The following is a 23,443-nucleotide window of genomic DNA, read 5'->3' as shown; positions in this document are numbered from 1 at the left end:
AATTGCATAGGAATGGAAAAAAAAAAAAAAAAACAGCAAATATGAGGAAATACAGAATTTTTAAATGAGTAGCTTATTTTCAGCCAGGCATGGTGGCTCACGCCTGTAATCCCAGCACTTTGGGAGGCCAAGGTGGGCAGATCACGAGGTCAAGAGATCAAGATCATCCTGGCCAACATGGTGAAACCCTGTCCCACTAAAAATACAAAAATTAGCCGGGTGTGGTGGTGTGTGCCTGTAGTCCCAGCAACTCAGAAGGCTGAGGCAGGAGAACTGCTTGCACCTGGGAGGCAGAGGTCGCAGTGAGCTGAGATTGCGCCATTGCACTCCAACCTGGTGACAGAAGTCCAATCGAAAACAAAAAGTAGCCTACTAATATTCAAATAGAATGTTATGCTAGCCTCTCCTTTGGACATCTAGTGAGAATCTGAAGAGGTGGTAGAGGATATTTAACTCACCCTAAATAATGCCTAGGTAAGCCATGCTCATCAGTAATACTGTAAGATACCACAAACCAATGTAGGCTTTTAACACCAGATTAGAATATGCACTGCTGTATGACTAAAGATATAAAAATACAATTGAAATGTCAATCAAATCAGGAATGGAATACTTGGATCACATATATATATACACAAACTAACTTAGGACCAAAATTATTTTTTAGGTTAATTATAGAACTAAAATAGGCAAGGAAAAGACAAATACAAAAAGAATAAAAATTACAGTTCTTTTTGAGTAACACCCCAGATGTATTATCAATCCTAAACTTCCCAGAATAGGAAATAATGCTCCTAGTAAAGGTTGAAGGCGGGGAGGAAAAGACACCTATATAGTAATTAAAAGCACAACGCTGCCTGCCAAAACTGAAAATCATAATCAGTAAAAAGTTTGGTGGAAATTCATAAGATTTCTGGCAGTATAATGGCCCATAACAATCACAGAACCAAAACAAAACAATTTCCAATATTAGCAACTGTGCCAAGAGGTCTAGAACATTACATAGACTGCACTGAAAAGATTCAATACTCATTTCTTGGTACAAGACTTCAGTGATCAAGACTAAAATCAAAACAACCGCTTACATAGTTCTCTTGAAAACTTGCCCTACTGGGTACTTTTACTTCATACTCTTAACAAGAAAAAATATACTTCCCAATACACAGAAAGAAACAGAATTCTCAAAAACATGAGGGATTGAACACGTTTATTTCAGCTCCCACTTAAAATCCACTAACTTGGTAAACTTGATTAAAAAGACATAAACCCACAATTTAAAAAGAGGACCAGAAAGATGACAAAAGACAGATGGCAACAATATTCTAGAAGATAGAAGAAAAAGAAAAAGTAATCAAGCACAGCGGAGAAATCTGAACTTCAGTGCTTGCAGAGGAGCTATGCCATTTAGGACAAAGTGATCCCTACCCAGAGCTCCAGGAAGGCTCAAAAACACACACAGCAAGTACCATATGTGAGGGAGGAGTGGAGGACAGGGTTGAAAACAGGAAAACTGGTTGAAAGTTCAGATAAGAGAGAATAAGATTCTCAGATCCCTCTTCCTCCCGGAGACGTGCCCTTTAGTACTCTCCACCTCCAATAGGAGATAGGCAGTTTAGTCTCTGTGCACCAGAGAGGCTCACTCTTCAGAAAGCTCTCAGACAGGTTTCCCAACACATTACTACACTGGTTCTTTCCCCTCTCCATTGCTGGGATTCACAAGTTTGTGATCCAAAAGTGGAGAGACCTAAGGAAGAAGTTTGTTCTGCTTAGTTTAATCAACGACACGTGAATCCTCGAAGCAAAATGATTATACCAAAGGCCCACATGTTCCACTGTTCAAGAAATCCAGGCCACATAAGTACTTCAGTAAGAAAACAATTATGTTAATTAACACTGATCAAGTTCCATGTTTGTAATGTAATACCTAAAATAAGGAATGCAAAGGAAAACCAATTCCTACTGGAAATGAAAAATTATCACAACTCATTCATTCAACAATTAAGCCCTATTACATTACATGTGAGATCTAAGACTGGGTGCCCCCAAATATGACAAGCTATATATGACATGATTGCTGACTTTAAGGGAACTTCCAGTCTGATAGATCAAACAAATGCAGCATCAAAGATCTTGGGGCACCTAAAAAGTGACTGTATCTGTAAAGAGTTTGAAGTAGGAGCTCCTTTTCAAACTTTCAGATTTTTACTGACTTCACACCGTCCAATGATCAATGAGGAGATTGATGCAATGCTCATCTCTAGCCTATATGTCCAGAACAGACATTTTGAACAAAGCCTATATATGAAACCCTTCTGATCTGGCTAACAATTTCAGTTTCAAACTCCTCCCAACAATATTATTATTATAGGTGGAGGAATCATCATGTGACCAAGACCTTCATCCTTAACTGAGAGACACTGGTCCTGTAAGGTACCCCCCTGCCACTTATCCATTTAGTTTTTTAAGCCTCTGGTAGCCTCTAACTCGATGACAGTGTTTATAATCCTCCATCCTCAAACATCAAAATTATAAAGAATTCTTCACGTCAACTAAGAGAAAGGTGAAGAGAAAATATGCTAAGCAAAAGGAGGCAGCAGATTATCACTGAGTGATTCAATTAACACCTAAGGTAGGAATAATGAGGGAAAGCTATAACTGTGTATGTAGTATTTTGTCCTCATGCCTAATTCGTAAGAAATAGTATATAGGAATAATCTGTTCTCAAACTTTAACGTGTGAAGGAATTACTTGGCAAATTAGTAAAAATGCACATTCCCAGGCCATGTACAGTCATTCAAGAGAACTGAGGTAGGGCCCAAGAAGCTGCATTTCAAAAGGCATTTAACAACTTACAGACTGCTTTAATGAAAGCTGTCCATTAAAATCCAAACATTTTTCAAAGTAAAATTAAATCAATCAAATAATGGGAAACAAGGGTATTTTTGTTTGGATACAAACAAAATTTTGTAACAAAGCAAAAAGTTTAAATGTAGATCATCTATTCCCAAAAAAGAATCCCCATCAGACTTCATGGCCTGTGGCATGGAACATGTTTAAAGCAATGCAAAAATTTAATTGTCCAACAAAATAATGACAGAATATGAAAATAATATTTGACAAAGTAGTGAAGTAGCTGCTGGCTTCAGACACTTGTTAAGTCTGAAAATTAGAGCTCAATCAAATTACCCCATCAACAAGTTAATTTCCTCAGTTTACTTGTATAAGAAGCTACTCTTTAAATATAAAATCAACTCATTCAACTTAGTTACTGGTATCTCTGCTAACAAGTTTTTTGTTTTGAGACGGAGTCTCACTCTGTCACCCAGGCTGGAATACAGTGGCAAAATCTTGGCTCACAGCAACCTCCACCTCCTGGGTTCAAGCAGTTCTCCTGATTCAATCTCCTAAGTAGCTGGAACTACAGGCATGCACCACCATGGCTGGCTAAGTTTTCTACTTTTGGTAGAGACAGGGTTTCACCATGTTGGTCAGGCTGGTCTCGAACTGCTGACCTCATGATCCACCCACCTCGGCATCCGAAAGTGCTGTGATTACAGGTGTGAGCCACCGCACCCAGCAAGAAGTTTTAATCAATCTTTAGCTACTACTAGTAGTAAAAGACTTGACTGCTTATGTCTTCCTAAGCCTCAGAAGATTTCAAAGGGGCCACAATTTGCTTGGTCTGAGTATTCCATTTTAGACCAAAAGATGTTACAGAAATAACACCCTGAATTGTTACTTGAACATCCAAAGCTGGTCCCCACTAATATGAGACATTTTACCTGGGTCCTGCTTTAGATCAAGGAAGTCCCCGTGTTTTTTATCTCTTAGAAAAAGACAAAGTTAGGCCAGGTGCGATGGCTAACGCCTGTAATCCTAGCACTTTGGGAGGCTGAGGTGGGTGGATCACCTGAGGTCAGGAGTTCAAGACCAGCCTGGCCATCAGGGTGAAACCCCATCTTTAAAAAAAGAAAAGAAAAGAAAAGTAAAAGACAAAGTTGAGGGCATGCTTAAACAACTATCTAAGACAGTGAATTTACATTAGATTTCTGCATTTCTACACTTACTCCCTTTAAGTACTACAGGTACCTCCTTTTTCACCTCAGAAGTTTTTTTTTAATTACTTTGATTTCTAAAAAGCTTACATTTGTAGTTTGGTGCTAATAAACTGTGGAAATAACTATTTATACCAAAAGTGCTTCTAACTTCTGAAGCTTAACTTCCTGTAGTAATAAATCCCAACATTCAATATGAGAGTTTTAATTAGAAAAGATAGGAATATTACAGTTATAAGGAAGCATCATAAATTGATTATAATATTGACACAATTAATTAATTATAATATTAACCAGGATGTACACTTGGTTGGTGGGCTTAAGAGTGACTCATTAGGCCGGGCGCGGTGGCTCACGCCTGTAATCCCAGCACTTTAGGAGGCCGAGGCAGGTGGATCACGAGGTCAAGAGATCGAGACCATCCTGGTCAACATGGTGAAACCCCGTCTCTACTAAAAATACAAAAATTCAGCTGCGCATGGTGGCGCGTGCCTGTAATCCCAGCTACTCAGGAGGCTGAGGCAGGAGAATTGCCTGAACTCAGGGGGCGGAGGTTGCGGTGAGCCGAGATCGCGCCATTGCACTACAGCCTGGGTAACAAGAGCGAAACTCCGTCTCAAAAAAAAAAAAAAAAAAAAAAAAAAAAAAAGAGTGACTCATTATTCATTTTATGAATTAGTTTATTAAATTCTACATCAGTACAATGTTCCTAAATCAAAACTATGCTTTTGTTTTCAATATTCTGACTAAAAACATTGATGTGAAAGAAGGCACCCTGTACATATTTCTGTCAACTCTGGTTATTTATATTTTTTAATTTTGGGAGTCTCTGCTTTTCAGTAAGCCTCTTCCGAGAGTCCTCGTCTCTCATTCTCTCTGCTCCAGCTATGAATCTGTCAGTTCTCAAGACACACACGCTGCATCCTGTCTCCATCCCCTTTTTCACAATATTCTAGCTGGACCACATTTCCCATCCTTCCCGAGTACTAACTCCAGCCCCCATTTCACCTGGCTAATTATTAGTTATTCTTTTTTATTTTAAAATTTTTTTTAGAGACAGAGTCTCAGTCTGTTGTCCTGCTAGACTGTGGTGGCAGGATCACGGCTTGCCTCAACCTCGAACTCCTGGCCTCAAGCTCTCCTCCAGCCTCCCAAGTAGCTAGGACGACTAGTCCAAGCTTAGCAAGTTGTTTTATTTTTGGTCCAGACAGGGTCTTTCCATGTTGTCCAGGCTGGGCTGTTGAACTCTTGGCCTAAAGCAGTCTTTCTGCCTCAACCTCCCAAAGCACTGGGATAGCAGGCATGAGCCACCTCACCCGGCCAATTTTTACCCTATTTGTTAGCTCTCAGCTGGACGTCACCTCCTGAAGATAAGTCTTTGTTAATCTCACTGCAACTGTTCTCCCTCAAGGTTAAGTTCTCCTGGAACTTGTTCCCATAGCCTACGAGAGCAAGGAACTGAAAACTTTATTCACCAGTGTACTAGAGATCAGTAAGTATTTGATGAATGGCATTTTAATTAAGCTACAATCCTGACACATCTTCCTCCTGTTTAAAAAAAAAAAAAAAAAAAATTTGGCTGGGCGTGGTGGCTCATGACTGTAATCCAAACACTTTGGAGGCCAAGGTGGGCAGATGACTTGAGGTCGAGAGTTCAAGACCAGCCTGACCAACATCGTGAAACCCCATCTTTATAAAAAAAAAAAAAAAAAAAATTAAGCTGTGCTTAGTTCTAACTTTTGTTTTCTTTTTTTTTTTTTTTTTTTTTTTTTTTGAGACGGAGTTTCGCTCTTGTTACCCAGGCTGGAGTGCAATGGCGCGATCTCGGCTCACCGCAACCTCCGCCTCCCGGGTTCAGGCAATTCTCCTGCCTCAGCCTCCTGAGTAGCTGGGATTACAGGCATGTGCCACCATGCCCAGCTAATTTTTTGTATTTTTGGTAGAGACGGGGTTTCACCATGTTGACCAGGATGGTCTCGATCTCTTGACCTCATGATCCACCCGCCTCGGCCTCCCAAAGTGCTGGGATTACAGGCTTGAGCCACCGCGCCCGGCCTAACTTTTGTTTTCTAAATGTTGCCTAATGTATCAACTCAGTTTAAATGTTTATTCATTTTATAACAAAAAAAGCAAGATTTCATTTTCCTAAAACAAATGCAAAATTTTTAATATTTAAAAAGTTTAGGCTGGGCACTGCAGCTCAAGAGGCTGAGGACCATCCTGGCTAACATGATGAAACCCCATCTCTACTAAAAATACAAAAAAATCAGCCGGGCATGGTGGCACACGCCTGTAGTACAAGCTACTTGGTAGGTTGAGGCAGGAGAATCACATAAACTCAGGATGCAGAGGTTGCAATGAGCTGAGATCATGCCACTGCACTCCAGCCTGGGCGACACAGCGAAATTCCATCTCAAAAAATAAAATAAAATAAAAAGTTTAGATATAATGATCATGTTGACTCATAAAAATATAAGCACTTATAAAAAGGGTTATGAATAAATGGAACATGTTTGAAAATTATCCTCCAAGAAATCTGCCAAGTGCTAGTCTTGAAAAATTGGGTAATGTCCCAGAAAACTTAAGACCAGACCAAAAGGGACAAAGAGCCACATTTAAAAGACATCCCACCCATTTACATGTCCTACCCCTTCCACGATCAAGACATATACTCACTGAGAGAGGAACAGGAATTCTAAAAAAAAAAAAAAAAAAAAAAAAAAAGCCATTCTTCTTAGGAGTAGCAGAAAGAATGATGGGCTAGCATACAGGTACAGACAGGAGAATTAAGCAATTTATTCCCATTCATCAGAGGACTTTTTTGCAAAACATTAAAACCTTTGTATTACATATTCTTATAAATTACAAATAAAAAAATTATGTTATAGGCGATCAATAATGAAAGATACAGTATTACCTAATACTCCCATATCTCTCCATACAGAAAGAACCACGCTTGACCACCATCTTGAAAGGTGGTTGGTGTTAGCAAGGCTTCCAACCATCATATGAACAGGGCCTTTAACAAAGCAATCCAGTTTCTCCAGTGTGTCACTAATGGGATTGAAATAAAAAGGTGATTCTGGCTACACTGAAAAGCATCAAATAGCAAGGGATTATTACTATTAATGACTAAAATTTATTGTGCACCTATTACATGTCAGCACAGTGGTGGACGATTTACATATATCATCTCATTTGCTCCTCATCAATTCTCTGAAATGCAGAAAGGTATCCCCATTTAACAGATAAGTAAAAAGGTTCAAAGAGATGAAAGAGTTTTCCCAATGACATACGAGTGCTAAGTAGAAACACCGAAATTTAACTCTAAAGTCTATGCTGTTTATAGTCTCTCTGGGGAAGTATAGTGTTCAGTGAGATATAGCAATAAAATTGCAAACTAAACAAACATGGATTCTCTTTTCTGTAACTCTACATTTTAGGATGGAAAATAATACTCCCCCACAAAATACACATGCAAGCCAAAACCAAGCAGCACAGTGACAGGAAGGCCAGTGTGGCTCCATCACTCACTAGTCCTACCAGTCTTGCTGCCATGTGATTCAAATCCATGCCTTGGTAAAATGACTAATTTACCAAATGGCATGGGGCTTTCGGGTAATCATAACAAAATGTTCAATCTATACGTGCCACGGTTTCACAGTTTACAATCAGCAATATTTATATTTTATTGTAAGAATACAGCAGAAATAACTATATATATATTACAAGATAAAGCACTTCAGTAATTATCTTAATATTGGGTATCATGATTTTCTGTGTAAAGGAAAAGAGATTCAAGTATAATATTAAAGAAGTTTAAAAAGTCAAGGACATTAAACTTGTATTGGAAATATTAATGTCAAATTATGATTTATTTTTAACCTACTATATTTCCAAGCTCTAGAAGCAATGACACTAGAGTGGTAATGAGCACTCCAAGCATCCAAGTTATGCTTTCTTCTAAGTACATTCCCGAGTAAAAAATATCAAAGCTCATTAGAATATTGGCTGATTCAGGGTCTGGGAAAATGAATAAAAATATAACCCTAGGGAATCCTGAATTAAAATGTAAGGATATAATGAAAGACTGATGGGTTCATATCAAGAGGACGCAAGAGTGACTTTGAAAGGGCTCCCACTGACAAATTTTGGACAACTTGCATATCAGAAAGAATAGAGTATAACTGATGGAAAGACACTGAATACATAAAAATCCTTGGGCCTTTAATAATACTCCAAAAAGTGCAGGTCCTACCCAACTGGAAAAAGGGAAATTTTTAAACCCTCTCAGTTCCTACCATTGCAGATGATTACTAGACCAAATTTTTACTCCAAAACTTGGTACTTAAAAAAAAAAATCAATTATTTATCTCGCCTTTTCAGTAGGAACTAGAGTACAGATTAATCAGTGTCCCAGTTGATAAGGAAAAGTTCTACACAGAAGGATGCCAGCTTACAAATATAAAAGAAATGATGCTGTAAGAAAAATCACCATTTTACAACCCCTGATTCAAACAAGGATTCAAACAATGAAGGTGAAAATCATTAGACAAAAGACTTATGGAGAACTGGACACTCTTTAGATACTCACAAAGTATCATCTCACAGATTACTTGCCAGCTACAGAAGGGAAAATGTTACCTTTTCCATGGAGAGGCCTGGTTGTCCTAATCTTAAGCAAACAAAACTAACATCACTATTAAAAAGACAACCAGATAGCGATTTCCTGACATAATGCACTATGAAGTACACAGCAACACCCAGAAGTACCCTCCCCCCAAAATATTTAACTTGAATTTATTCAAGCCTTTAGATCTAATTTTCAATATGCAAGAAAAAGAGGAATACAGATCAAGCTAAATGCCGCCAAGAAGAAATAAGCAGATAAATCCAGAAGATGGCACACTCTACACGGTAACCGGACTAGACTCTTCAATAAGTTTACATCATGGAAGGGAGGAGGCAAGAAGGAAGCATCCTAAATTAAGAGAGACTTCGACCAGGCACAGTGAGTGGTTCACACCTGTAATCCCAGCACTTTGGGAGACCAAGGTGGACGGATCGCTTGAAGACAAGAATTGGAGATGAGCCTAGGCAACATAGTGAGACCCCGTTTCCAAAAAAAATTTATGTTAAATAACAAAATTAGTTGAGCACGGTGGTACACGCCTGTAGTCTCAGCTACTTGTGAAGCTGAGACAGGAGGATCACTTGAGCCCGGGAGTTCGAGGCTGCAGTGAGCCATGATTGTACCACTGCACTCCAGCCTGGGTGACGGAGCCAGTCTGCCTCTAAAAAAAAAAAATTGAGAGATTTAAGCAGCATGACAACGAAATGAACCAAATGCAAGGTATGAAGCCTGTCTTGGCTCACAGATTAGCATCTTCAGCAAATACTATATTTTCAGTACCTCCTCAAATGCAAATGGCCATGAAAACAAAATCAGGATAAAAAAGAAGGAAATTTTATTAACTTTTTAAACCATGGTACTTATAACATTTCCTTGTACTTTACTCACCTCCACTTAGCAGTTTCATGACAAGCCACAGCTCATCTTTTACCACAAAAGACGTGTAGTAAGATACAATATTAGGATGATGGCATTGACTCATGGCTTGAATTTCTTTCTACAAAGAAGAGAAAACATGATATTTCATTATATGCAAGCCTAAAACAAATGTTCTGAGTTAGCAAATCCAGATTTTGAAATCTCAAGACTTTGTCACACCATTCTGGGATGTCCATAGCTCTGATTTCTTCAAGAATAGATAAACCAATAAAACCACCTTGTCTCCCTCAGTCCATTCTGACTCAACTTCTTCCTCCACTCATTATACTAGTAATCTTTCAAACTAGAAACACACTATTTAACACATCCTGGCACAACGCTCCAGGAGGCCTCCTTTGGGACATGTATTTTTGCTTCAAGGTGCCCTTGAAGAACCATCTTGGGAAATCTGGTTATATAGGTACAAAGGATATTAACTAACAAACAGGGTTTTTTTAATTATTATTATTTGTGTAGGGTTTTTTTTTTTTGCAACAATATTACTTCATTCCATTTTTGTGAAATGATTAATAATTCTCACACTAAAGAGAAACTGAAACAGGACAACATCAAAAACTAAATCCAGAGCAGAAATCTGAGCCAAAAGTTTAAGCTTACTCTATCTCAGCTTATGATTTTAAATTAGATTTGGTATGACAAAATGCCTTATAAATCCCTGTGTGATCAGGGCCCTGTTTACCTCTTTGGTCTCATTCCTGTGCCCCTTCACAGCCCAGTACCTGATCCAGCCACAGAAAACTGCAAGTGAGTCATGCTTCTTTTAACTATGGACATTTAACCCTATTATGCCTCAGCCTCAAATACACTTCCCCCATCATCACTGCCCAGCTAACTCCAACTCTTCCTCTGATCTCAGTCTAGACAGAATTTCCTCCCAGCTTCCCAGCTTTAGTTAGATGCTCCTTCTCAGCTTCCAAGTACCCTGTATATCTCCTCCCATCATGGTACACAAAATACTGGATAGCACACTGTGTGCTTATTTGTCTGTCTCTCCCTGCTAGGCTGACAGCTCCATAAAGGCAAGTACTTAAAAGTAGATTCTTAATCACTATGGAATTCATCTGACTATACTATAACTGCCCATTTGTTTACACATCCCCCACAAAACTGCAAGCTCAGTGATAACTCTAAAACAGTTCTTAGCATATATCATTGTGCCTGGCACATAGTACACCTTCAATAAATATTTGCTGAATGAATGAAATACTGCAGCACTTTATATGGCTTTTCACTTATTAATGTACCTGCCCTATGCCCTTGGTATTTGTTCAGTAAGATCAATTGCGTGAAAGTCATCCATAATCCCTGATTCGTAAGGAATGCTCAATAAATGCTAACTTTCCATTTTTCACCTTCTTTACTTGAATGTAACTTCCTTTATGGCAAGGATCTTGTCATACACATCTTGCAACCCTGAAATCACCAGCACAGCCTTCTGTACTAAAAGCTAAGTAAATATGAAAGAAAAGGAAAAAAGGATCTGGCTCTGTCACTCAGGCTGGAAGCATAGTGGCACAACATCTCGACTCACTGCAATCTCCACCTCTCAGGCTCATGCCCATCCTCCCATCTCAACCTCCCAAGCATCTGGGACTACAGGCATGCAACACCACACCTAGCTCTGTGCGTGTGTGTGTGTGTGTGTGTGTGTGTGTGTGTATTTTTTGTAGAAACAAGGTTTTGCCATGTGGCCATGTGGCCCAGGCTGGTCTCAAACTCCTCCTGCCTTGAAATCACAAACTGCTAGGTCTATAGGCATGAGCCACCACACCTGGCCTCATGTTAAATTTTTTAATGTTTGCAGCACATTAGTATTAGAAATGTGTTCACACACTTGAAAGGATTTTTAAATAACAGCTTTATTTTTGAGATGGGGTCTCTCTCTGTCACTCAGGCTGGAGTACAGTGGTGTGATCATGGCCCACTGCAGCCTCAACCTCCCAGGTTCAAGTGATCCTCCCACCTCAGGCTCCAGACTAGATGGGACTACAGATGTGTGCCACCATACCTGGCTTTTTTTTCTTTTTTTTAATGAGACAGGGTCTTGCTTTTTAAACCAGGCTGGAGTGTAGTGGTGTGACCCAGCTAACTGCAGCCTCAACCTCCTGGGCTCAACCTCCCAGGCTCCTAACTCAGCCTCCCAAGTAGCTGGGGCTACAGATGTGTGCCACAATACCCGGCTAAATTTTGTATTTTTGTAGAGCTGGAGTCCTATGTTGCCCAGGCTGGTCTTGAACTCTTGGGCTCAAGCAATCCACCCAACTTGGCCTCCCAAATGCTGGGATTACAGGCGTGAGCCCTAGTCCCTGGCCTGGCTAATTTTTTTATTTTTCACAGACAGAGTCTCACTATGTTGCCCATGCTGGTCTCAAACTCCTGGACTCAAGCAGTCCTCCTACCTTGGCCTCCCAATGTGCTAGGATTACAGGTGTGAGCCATTATTTCTGACCTATAACAGCTTTATTGTGATATAATTCACACACCATAAAATTTACTCTTTTAAAGTGTCCAATTTAGTGTGCTCAGAGAGTTGTACAACTATCACCAATTAATTCCAGAACGTTTCATAACTCCAAAAGAAACAGTGTACAGTTGTCCCTCAGTATATGTGAGGAATTGGTTTCAGGACCCCCAAATATACCCAAATCCATGCAGAACACTCCTTGTGTGAAAACTCAGCCCTCAGCATATGTGAGTTTCTCATTCTGTGAATACTGTATTTTCCATCTGCATTTGATTGGAAATAATCTTTTTTCTTTTTTTTTTTTTGAGACAGGGTCTTGCTCTGTTGCCCAGACGGGAGGGCAGTGGCATGATCTCAGCTCACTGTAACCTCTGCCTCCTGAGTTCAAGCAATTCTTTTGCCTCAGCCTTCCGAGTAGCTGGGATTACAGGTGCGTGCCACCACCCCCGGGTAATTTTTATATTTTCAGTAGAGACAGGGTTTCACCATGTTGGCCAGGCTGGTCTCAAACTCTAGACCTCAGGTGATTTGCCTGCCTTGGCCTCCCAAACTGCTGGGATTACAGGCGTGAGCCACCATGCCCGGCCCTCTTTCAAATTACTTTATACCTCCCCTGAGACATGTGTCACACTCTGCCTTGTACAACAGGCAAGAACCTCAACTTTTCAACTGAAACACCTGTTACAAGTGTTTTAAGCCTCTTGATGTCCCCCATAGATGTCCAATGACTTCAGTCTTACCATCTATCGGAGAAGAGAAACATTTCAAAATACTACAACATGTCTTTCTTAGAGAAAAGCCTAGAAGTACAATCTCTGGAAACAATAAATATAGTAAGATTTGATAACTGATTTTCCCATCACACTTAGCAAAGCTTATCAGATAGAAAATACATGACAAGAGAAAGGAGCAATACACTGCCCACTCACTAGTAACTATCACACGATACACACCTGTTAGCCCAGTTTACATGAGTGCTCTTTGGAGAACCCAAAGACAACAGTGTTCTTTGGAGAACCCAAAGACAGCTTTGTAAATAAATTTTAATATCACAACATCAAAAGTTTAGTACATTGATCTTATAGATTTTTTTAAGGTAAACTGAAGGGCTTCACATCTCTCAGAAATAGAGTCCCTGGCACTCAGATCTTGGTATCCCATAGAACAGGTCCTGGTACCACAAATAAACTAGGTATTCTCTACATTCCTGATATTTCATCAGTATCTGGTGAGATCTTACCTGCTTGCCTTCCCCAACCCCAAAAACCCAAGTATCTTAAACTTGCTTTACTAAAATTTACTTTTCCCCTTTACTTATTTGCCAAGTATTAATATATGCAAACTATATTTGCAACATAAAACGTATTGAAACATGAGCAAAATGTACATATATCAAATTTTTTCTTTTTTTTTGTTTTTTTTTTTTGGGACGGAGTTTCGCTCTTGTTACCCAGGCTGGAGTGCAATGGCGCGATCTCGGCTCACCGCAACCTCCGCCTCCTGGGTTCAGGCAATTCTCCTGCCTCAGCCTCCTGAGTAGCTGGGATTACAGGCACGCGCCACCATGCCCAGCTAATTTTTTGCATTTTTAGTAGAGACGGGGTTTCACCGTGCTGACCAGGATGGTCTCGATCTCTTGACCTTGTGATCCACCCGCCTCGGCCTCCCAAAGTGCTGGGATTACAGGCTTGAGCCACCGCGCCCGGCCTAATTTTTTCTTTTTAATAAGATATAATAAATTTGCATTCCTCTAAAAGCCGCCACTGTAAGAACAAAAATATTGCTTTCAAGAATGTCAAATGATATTTAAAAAGAAATGTTTGGCCAGGCACGGTGGCTTACACCTGTAATCCCAGCACTTTGGGAGGCTGCGGCAGGCGGATCACCTGAGATCAGGAGTTTAAGGTCAGCCTGGCCAACATGGTGAAACCCCATCTCTACTAAAAACAGAAAAATTAGCTGGGTGTGGTGGCGTGTGCCTGTAATCCCAGCAACTCAGGAGGCTGAGGCAGGAGAATCACTTGAACCCAGGAGGTGGAGGTTACAGTGAGCCGAGATCACACCATGGCATTCCAGCCTGGGAGACAGTGAGACTCCATCTTAAATAAAAAAAGAAAAGAAAAGAAATGTTCTTCCTACTTTTGAACTAAGGCTATAATCATTTTGTTAAGTAGACAATAATAGACCTGATAGACCTGATTTTTAATCCAGACTCTGTTATTTATTATATGATTTACTTCCTTCATCTATAAAACAGAGCTATTATGTAGCTCATAGAAATGTGTGTAAGGTTAAAGTACACTGCAGTGCCTAGTACTGAAAGATGTTTGCTATTATCATCATGTGAACTTAAGTTATTTGAACCTTAAACCTCAGCTTAATCATGAAGTAGTTTAAATAATAAGACATTCATTTTACTCTATCCTTATCAATTAAATAACTGGCAAATGATAGGGCTTCATATTGGACTTCTCAAATTTTAGTCTTTTTTTTTTTTTTTTGAGACGGAGTTTCGCTCTTGTTACCCAGGCTGGAATGCAATGGCGCGATCTCGGCTCACCGCAACCTCCGCCTCCTGGGTTCAGGCAATTCTCCTGCCTCAGCCTCCTGAGCAGCTGGGACTACAGGCACGCGCCACCATGCCCAGCTAATTTTTTGTATTTTTAGTAGAGACGGGGTTTCACCATGTTGACCAGGATGGTCTTGATCTCTTGACCTCGTGATCCACCCGCCTCGGCCTCCCAAAGTGCTGGGATTACAGGCTTGAGCCACCGCGCCCGGCCAAATTTTAGTCTTAATATGTAGGTTAAAATTTTTGTTTTTCTTTAACAGAATTAGTTTACAGTTATAGACAAATATTTTATCATCACTGCAGTTCAAATGTCTAAATGGTGCTCTAAAGTATTATGGTATGTATCAATCCAAGATCTTTAAATAAGATTTCAATCAGCATTTCCTTCCAAGTACGCATTCTCTCACCAAAGATGGCTCAAAATCATTCCAGCAACCAATTCCTTCAGTTTCTGCTCATACATTACCAATCCTGAAGAAATACATTTGTCTCATCCATCTCATATATAATTATATGTTATGCAATATATAACTCCATTACCTCTTTCTTTAATTCCAATTATTCCCTAATATTAACTATAGACACCGCCAGAAATAAAACACAATTTGGGACAGTGAAAAAAACTTCTAGATGTACAGGTCGTTCCAGTCCTAATCCCTGACCTTTCTACCACAGCTGTGTACCCTCTTAAAGAAATGACTTAATAAAATAACAGTATTAGTTCATATTTGTATGGCAGTGTAACAAATTGTGGTCTATTCAACAGAATACTATATACGTTGTAAATGATACTGATCCATATTTACAGACACAGAAAAAGTTCTATGATAAATTGTTAAATGAAAAGGGCATATGATTACATTATCACAAAAATACAAATATATTAAAATGTTCACTCTGAAAGGTTATATAGTAAAGGTTAATCTCAGAGTAAGAAAATTATAACTAATTTTTTTCTTTCTACTTATCCAGACTATAAATTTTGCAATGAACATTATTTATGAAGAAATCATTAACCTTTAAAAAAAAATCAAAAACTTCAAGTTATTTCCCACTGTGACATGAATATATACGACTATATCTCTCCATTTAAGAAGTATGAGATGTGCATACCAGGAGCTCATCCATGCTAGTTTGACATTTCTCAAGGTTTATCCGTTTGATTGCCACTTTCTCCTTTTTAGGGGCACAATAAGCTGCTTGGACCACAGCAGTTGCTCCACTCCCTAAAAACAAATATATAAAAGAGTAAATAAGTGGATGGATATATAAAAACATGACATTTTTAATTTCCATACAATTTAAACAAGAGTAATCCTTATCTTGTTCCTACAGTGCATAACAGATGCAGAAAAACACTCTAAAGAGTGTCAGTTAAAGCAAAAGCCTCAACCATTTCATATGTATTGCCAATAAATACCAGTGCAAAAATAAATTTCAAAGCTGCTAGGATTCCAGTTCTCGAAAACAATGGCGTAGGCTCACATTTCCTCACTCCTCCGCTCCAAATACAACAAAATAGCAGAAAAATAATTCAACAAACAATCATAAGAAGATTCTGAAATGTAGAAAGAGAAGTAGACTAGTTAGGGATCTCAAGACTTCAAGAAAACACCACAGTAAGTTCACTGGGTTTTCCCTTTACCTCCCAAATATCCCGACTGGACACTAGGGAGGCTTGCAAACTGGAACGAACATCACAAATGGATGGATAAGGTAGGTAGATAAAGACAAATAAATAAATGAGAAAACTCTGCTGTCTCTGGCCAACAGACTGTGAAAAGGGCAGCTCAGCAGAGACCTAGCAGAGAGATACATTTTCCTGTCCCCATCCAGGATAGTGGTGAACCCAATCCACTGCAGCATCAGCAGGGTCTCCACACTAGACCTGAAACAGTGGCCGGCCAGATTCACCACAGTGCCAGCCTGGTATCTGCCCCACACCTGTGGCAATGTCAAGTCAATCTGCCCTTAGCAGCAGCAGAGCCAGGGCCCCACACCCACAAGTCAGCCCAGGGAGCTGCAGAGATAGAATGGGAGTTCTAGCTGAATAAATGAGAGTTCTAGAAGAATAAAATAGAAGAAAATAGCATTGCAAGCGATCTGAAAACTGAATTACCATAGGATTACAGCTCACAAAAGTAGGACAAGAGCTATACACTAAACCTAAATAGGGTAACTGCCTATTAAAATAGAAGAATTAAACAGGATAAAGAGTCTCAGCCAGGTGCAATGGCATGCACCTGTAATCCTAGATAATCAGGAGGCTGAGGCAAGAGGATCGTCTAAGGCCAGGAGTTAGAGACCACCTGGGAAACATAGCAAGACCCCGTCTCATTTAAAAAAAAAAAAAAAAGTCTCCTCACATAATAACCTAAATGTCCAAGATACAATTACAAAACAAAAAAATGACATGTCATACCAAGAGCCAGGAAAAGCACACTTGAATGAGGAAAAAAAAAAAAGATGATCATACTGATGCCAGCACCAAAACAAATCAGTTGTTGGAATTATCTCACAAGAATTTTAAAGCAGCCATCACAAAAGGGCTTCTACAAACAATTACAAAATCTTTTGAAACAGACCAGGTGCTGTAGCTCACACCTGTAATCCCAGCACTTTGGGAGGCCAAGGTAGATGGATCAGGAGATCACGACCATCCTGGCCAACATGGTAAAACTCCATCTCTACTAAAAATACAAAAATTAGCTTGGTGTGGTGGTGCAGTACTGAAATCCCAGCTACTCAGGAGTCGAGGCACGGGAATCACTTGAACCCAGGAGGCGGAGGTTGCAGTGAGCCAAGATTGCACCACTGCGCTCTAGCCTGGCAACAGAGTGAGACTCCATCTCAAAACAAAAAAAAGAAAAAAGAATTGAAACAAATAAAAAGCAGAAAATCTCAGCAAAGAAGCTACTTTTTTTTTTTTTTTTTTTAGACACAGTCTCACGCTGTCGCCAGGCTGGAGGACAGTGGCGCAATCTTGGCTCACTGCCACCTCCACCTCCCGGGTTCAAGCAATTCTCCTGCCTCAGCCTCCCAAGTAGCTGGGACTACAGGTGCACGCCACCACCCCCAGCTAATTTTTGTATTTTTAGTAGAGACGGGGTTTCACCATGCTGGCCAGGATGGTCTCAATCTCCTGACCTTGTGATCCGCCTGCCTTGGCCTCCCAAAGTGCTGGGATTACAGGCTTGAGCCACTGCGCCCGGCCAAGAAGTTACTTTTAAAGTACCACATGGAAATTATATAACTGAAACATACAATTACCAAAATAAAACATTTGCTGGATAGACTCAATAGGAGAATGGAAATGACAGAAGATAAATTTGGTGAACGTGAAGAAAAGATCAATAGTTTGCTGTATCTAAACAACAGAGAGAAAACAGACTGAAAAAAAAAAAAAAAAAAAAGAACAGAGCCTTAGGGAATGGTGGGATAATGATAAAAGATCTAAAGTCCATATGTTAGGTAGAATAATGGGCCTCCCAAAGATGTATGTGTCTTAATCCCCAAAGCCTGTGAATGTTACCATATGCAGCAAAAAAGGACTTTGCAGATGATAAGGATCTTCAGATGGGAAGATTATCCTAAATTGTCTGGGTGGGCCCAAAGTAAGTGAAAGAGAGAAGCAGGAGGGTCAGTCAGAGCAGATGAGAGAATAGAAGTAGTCAGAGTTAGAGCCAGGTGCAGTGGCTCATGCCCATAATCCCAGCACTCTGGGAGGCCAAGGTGGGAAGATGGCTGGGGTCCAGGAGTTCAAGACCAGCCTGGGTGACATGGCAAAACCCCATCTCTACAAAAAATACAAAAATTAGCCAGGCATGTGGTATACACCTAAAATCCTAGCTACCTGGAAGGCTGGGGTGGGAGGATCACTTGAGCCTGGGCGACAATAGTGACAGTGAGCCAAGAACATGCCACTGCACTCTAGCCTGGAAGACACAGTGATACTCTTGTCTCAAAAAAAAAAAAAAAAAAAAATGGAGTTATGCAGACATGAGCCGGGAAGCAAATACACATGCTTAAAAACAGTTTTCATTATGAAAACACATTAAGTGACACCAGGCACAAAAGTCCATATATAGTATGATTCCAATTATATGAAATACCAAGATTATAAAAGTTCATAGACACAGAAAGTAGTTCTTTCTGTGGTTACCAGAGTCTGGAGGGAGGGAGAAATGGGGAGTACAGCTAATGCATACAGTTGACCCATGAACAACGTGGGCTTGAACTGCATGAGTCCACTTACATGAAGATTTTTTTCCGGCTGGGCACAGTGGTTCATGCCTGTAATCTCAGCACTTTAGGAGGCTGAAGTTGGCAGATCACTTGAAACCAGAGTTCGAGACCAGCCTGGCCAACATGGCGAAACCCTGCCTCTACTAAAAATACAAAAATTAGGCTAGGCACAGTGGCTCACCCCTGTAATCCCCAACACTTGGGAAGCGGAGGCAGGCAGATCACATGGGACCAGGAGATCAACATGCTATTAATATATTTCAGGTTTTGCATATATAAGATACACTGATCAGTGTTAGATTATCCAGGGGTAGAATAGCTGGTTTGAAAACTAATAGTGGTTAAAAAGAATACCACTGGATAGTACATTTTTAAAAATATTGTAAAGAATCAGTGAACACATGTACATTTTGGAAGATGTCTGTTATCTGGGACCAAAGGTACCTTGTAGAGGCCATGCTATGTCTCCTGTGACTTGAGAAATGCCTTTTTTGTAGATTTTTGACCAGCATGATTAGCTTCCTTCTCCTATTCACAGATGTTCCCAAGAGTCACTGAAGGCAATTCAAAGGAGTTAAACTTTCTTCAGGGCTTCTATGCAGAAATAGTTAGGAGAGGATGGGATGTGAGAGGGAGGGAACTTAATGGCAAGCATTACCATTCTGCCTCTCTGTCTTCCACACGTAACAAAGGGAGCTCAGCCAAGAAGCAGATAAACTGCAAATATTTAAATAGCAGTCTTTGGGTAATTTTTAAGAAGTAATACGTTAATGTTCCTAAACTGTTGTCAAAATTGTTCATGTACACTATGGGATGATGTTATTGAATGCTAAATGTGTTCATTTGTTTTTGCTTTTTTTCTTTTTTGTTTTTTAAGGCAGGGTCTCACTCTGTCACCCAGGCTGTGGAGTGCAGTGGTACAAACATGGCTCACTGCAGCATCGACCTCCTGGGCTCAGGCAATCTTCCCACCTCAGCCTCCCAAGTAGCTGGGGCTACAGGTGTGCACCACCATGCCTGGCTAATTTTTTTATTTTTCATTTTAGAGACGGGGTCTCACCGTGTTGCCCAGGCTGGTCTCGAACTCCTGGCCCCTATGATACTCCTGTTTCAGCTTTCCAAAGTGCTGAGATTACACATGTGAGTCACCACCCCCAGAAGTATATTCTTAAATATTGGATTTTATTTTAAATTTTGCATTATGTGAGTTTTGTGCTGTTTCTTGTTTGTTTGTTTTTTGAGACAGAGTATTGTTCTGTTGCCCAGGCTGAAGTGCAATGGTGTAATCTCAGCTCACTGCAACCTCTGCCTCCTAGGTTGAAGCCATTCTTATACCTCAGCCTCCTGAGTAACGGGGATTACAAATATGTGCCACTATACCCAGCTAATTTTTGTATTGTTTTAGTAGAGACGAGGTTTCGCCAGGCTGTTGGCCAGGCTGGTCTCGAACTCCTTGGCTCAAGTGATACGCCTGCCTTGGCCTCCCAAAGTGCTGGGATTACAGGCGTGAGTCACTGCAGCTGGCCCTGTGCAGAGTTTTTACTTAGTTTGTTATAACTGTGATTGGGATTTGTCCATGTTGGTTTTGTCTATGGTTGTGTTTGTGCGGCTTTAGTGAGAGGTTTTCAAATGGATTTAAATGTAACAAACACAAATTCTGTTAAACTATATAGTTATATGTGTAAATCACATATATATATAAATATATATTTATATACTTATTTTTGAGACAGTCTTGCTCTGTTATACGTGTAAATGATATATATATATAAATATATATTTATAGTTATGTGTAAATCACATATATATATTTTATAGTTATATGTGTAAATCACATATATAAATATATATTTGTAGTTACATGTGTAAATCACATATATATAAATATATATTTATAGTTATATGTGTAAATCACATATAACTATAAATATATATTTATATACTTATTTTTGAGACAGAGTCTTGCTCTGTCACTCAGGTGGAGTGCAGTGGGACGATCTTGGCTCACTACAACCTCTGCCTCTTGGGTTCAAGCGATTCTTCTATCTCAGCCTCCAAAGTAGCCGGGACTACAGGCATACACCACTGCACCTGGCTGGTTGTTTTTTTTGTTTTTTTTTGTTTTTGTAGAGATAAGGTTTTGCCATGTGGCCCAGGCTGGTCTCAAACTCCTGGGCTCAAGTGATCCTCCTGACCTGAAATCACAAAGTGCTGGGGTTAAAAATGTAGATAAAGAAATGTTTGATTTTAACTTTGGTTGTTATTATTTTCTAGTCATTATTAAACACAGAATCAATTTCACTAATAGCAAAATACCAAACATATTATCAATCATAATTGTTTATATACTAAGGTATCTTTCTTTCACTCAAAGTTTAATTTGATTAATGAACAAATCTTCTCAGACCATGATATTGTGCTCTGGTGTGATTTAACAATGGTCAAATGACAAGATGCTAATGTTTCCCACACCAAATGATAAAAAGGGACTTTCAGGCTCCAGTTCTTCTATGCTGTCACTTTCTTTTTTTTTTTTTTTTTTTTTTGAGACGGGGCTTCACTCTTGTTACCCTGGCTGGAGTGCAATGGCACGATCTCGGCTCACCACAACCTCCGCCTCCTGGGTTCAGGCAATTCTCCTGCCTCAGCCTCCTGAGTAGCTGGGATTACAGGCACGTGCCACCACGTCCAGCTAATTTTTTGTATTTTTAGTAGAGACGGGGTTTCACCATGTTGACCAGGATGGTCTCTATCTCTTGACCTCGTGATCCACCCGCCTCGACCTCCCAAAGTGCTGGGATTACAGGCTTGAGCCACCGCGCCCAGCTATGCTGTCACTTTCATCCATCTTCATATTATCTTCCCAAAATATGTATCAAAATAATGTACAGCAACTAAAAAATATTTTAAGGTTCTAACATAAAGGACTATGGTAATGCAGTAAAAACTCACTACTTTCAGCACTAACTCAATGATGTTCTCTCATTAGAAAAATATTTACTTCCTAGAAAACAGCAATTAATAATGTAAATAAGACTATCTAAAAAATTTATCATAATTATTTTAACGATTCTCCAATATTCTACAATAATCTAATAACATAGGAGGATTAGAGATACAAATAAAAAATATTTCATCTCTTCTTCAAAGTAGGGTTCCTCAATAGTTTTTAAATCTACAAGTCAGTTTACTGAGTTTACCATCATTTTTCTTGATGTAAATAGGATCAAACAGAAAACATCAGTATACACTGTACATAACAAAAACAAACGCTATTTGTAAAACTGTTACTTTAGTATAAACATTCATACATATGGGTAAAATGTATCTGTTAGGAATGGTTTGGTCTGCCGTAACAGAATGTTTTAGAAAAAAAAAATTAAAAAAGAACAAAAGGAATGGTTTAGTCAGTGTGATAGCTACGTCCCTAATGCCCTTGACTAGGTATTGGCCTAATCTGAAGACTAATATAATGGAACATTTAAAACAATTTCCAATAAAACACCCTAATTCAGCCTTTTGCTATTTCACACTGGTGTGCATCCTCAATGCCCCACCCCACATCCTCACATCTTCCACTCTCCTTCTGTCCTCTCCTAGTCAGCTCTTTAACTGCAACCAACATTAGCACACATTACACAGCAAAATGAATTAGTGTGCGGAAAATATGGATGAACCTTCTCCTTAAATCTTTCAAACCGGGTAACTCTACTTCTTGAGAGAGAAGGAGCTGCCCAAGCATGAACAGGACTAAGAAAAAATTTCAGCCTCTCTCTGCTTTTCTATACTGAGAAATTTAAAAGAGAGAATGTAGGGCTGGGCACAGTGGCCTCTTTGGGTGGCCGAGACAGGGAGATCACTCGAGCTGAGAAGTTTGAGACCAACCTGGCCAACATGGTAAAACCCTGTTTCTACAAAAAATACAAAAATTAGCCTGGCGTGGTGGCACACGCCTGTAGTCCCAGCTGCTTGGGAGGCTGAGGTATGAGGATGGCTTGAATCTGGGAGGCAGGGGTCGCAGTGAGCCATGATCATGCCACTGCACTACAGCCCGAGCAACAGAGCGAAACTCCATCTCAAAATAAATACATCTTAAAAAAAGAGAGAGACAGAATGTAAAACTAGATATTCCTGTGAGGAAAAAATGAATTAAATGAATCAAATCAAATGAATATATTGTCCCCAAAATTGGGTCCAACCATCACTATAACAGGGTTAGAGTCTAAAGATTTTAAAGTATATTTTAGTCAGGTTTTACATTCACTAAAGAAAAGCACTAGCCCAGACTGTTTGTTTTGAAAGATGACTAAAACATTGTCACCTAAACCATGCAAAACACAGGAATTTACAATTTTGTTAACCCCTTTTCTAAATAAGGTCTCTTGTCAGAGTCATGTTGAAAATTAACTGGCAGAACAGCTGTAAGAATAGTCATCATCTTAAAAATTATGCTATTCTCTTCATACAAAGATGAAAATAAGACACACTGCCATATGCTTCAAGTAATTATTCAAGCAGCCTGATGGTTCTGTAAT

General features: G+C 39.6%; 1 protein-coding gene and 1 long non-coding RNA gene across 3 annotated transcripts in view; one reads left to right on the top strand and one right to left on the bottom strand.

Moving 5' to 3' along the window:
* The window catches only part of OXSR1 (oxidative stress responsive kinase 1), a 99,483-nt gene that overhangs the window by 66,460 nt on the left and 9,580 nt on the right, over window positions 1-23,443 (bottom strand). The window contains exons 2-4 of one of the 2 annotated variants that reach the window (XM_032270447.1): window positions 15,777-15,889; window positions 9,577-9,685; window positions 6,973-7,109 (exon numbers count right to left, since the gene is read on the bottom strand). In XM_032270447.1, the coding sequence (XP_032126338.1) occupies window positions 6,973-7,063 (91 nt within the window). In that variant the 5' untranslated portion in view covers window positions 7,064-7,109; window positions 9,577-9,685; window positions 15,777-15,889. The remainder of the gene's footprint in view (window positions 1-6,972; window positions 7,110-9,576; window positions 9,686-15,776; window positions 15,890-23,443) is intronic. The other variant, XM_032270437.1, reaches the window with a different exon arrangement.
* Window positions 90-22,829, top strand: LOC116544240. Its single transcript, XR_004265863.1, has 2 exons — window positions 90-132; window positions 22,756-22,829. It is a non-coding gene; the product is annotated as an uncharacterized LOC116544240 (long non-coding RNA).

The sequence above is a fragment of the Sapajus apella genome, unplaced genomic scaffold (assembly GCF_009761245.1).
Source record: "Sapajus apella isolate SASKATOON/1434 unplaced genomic scaffold, GSC_monkey_1.0 scaffold4, whole genome shotgun sequence".
Lineage (NCBI taxonomy): Eukaryota > Metazoa > Chordata > Mammalia > Primates > Cebidae > Sapajus > Sapajus apella.
Note: the sequence above shows the minus strand (reverse complement) of the source record. Positions and strands in the feature narration are given on the sequence as shown.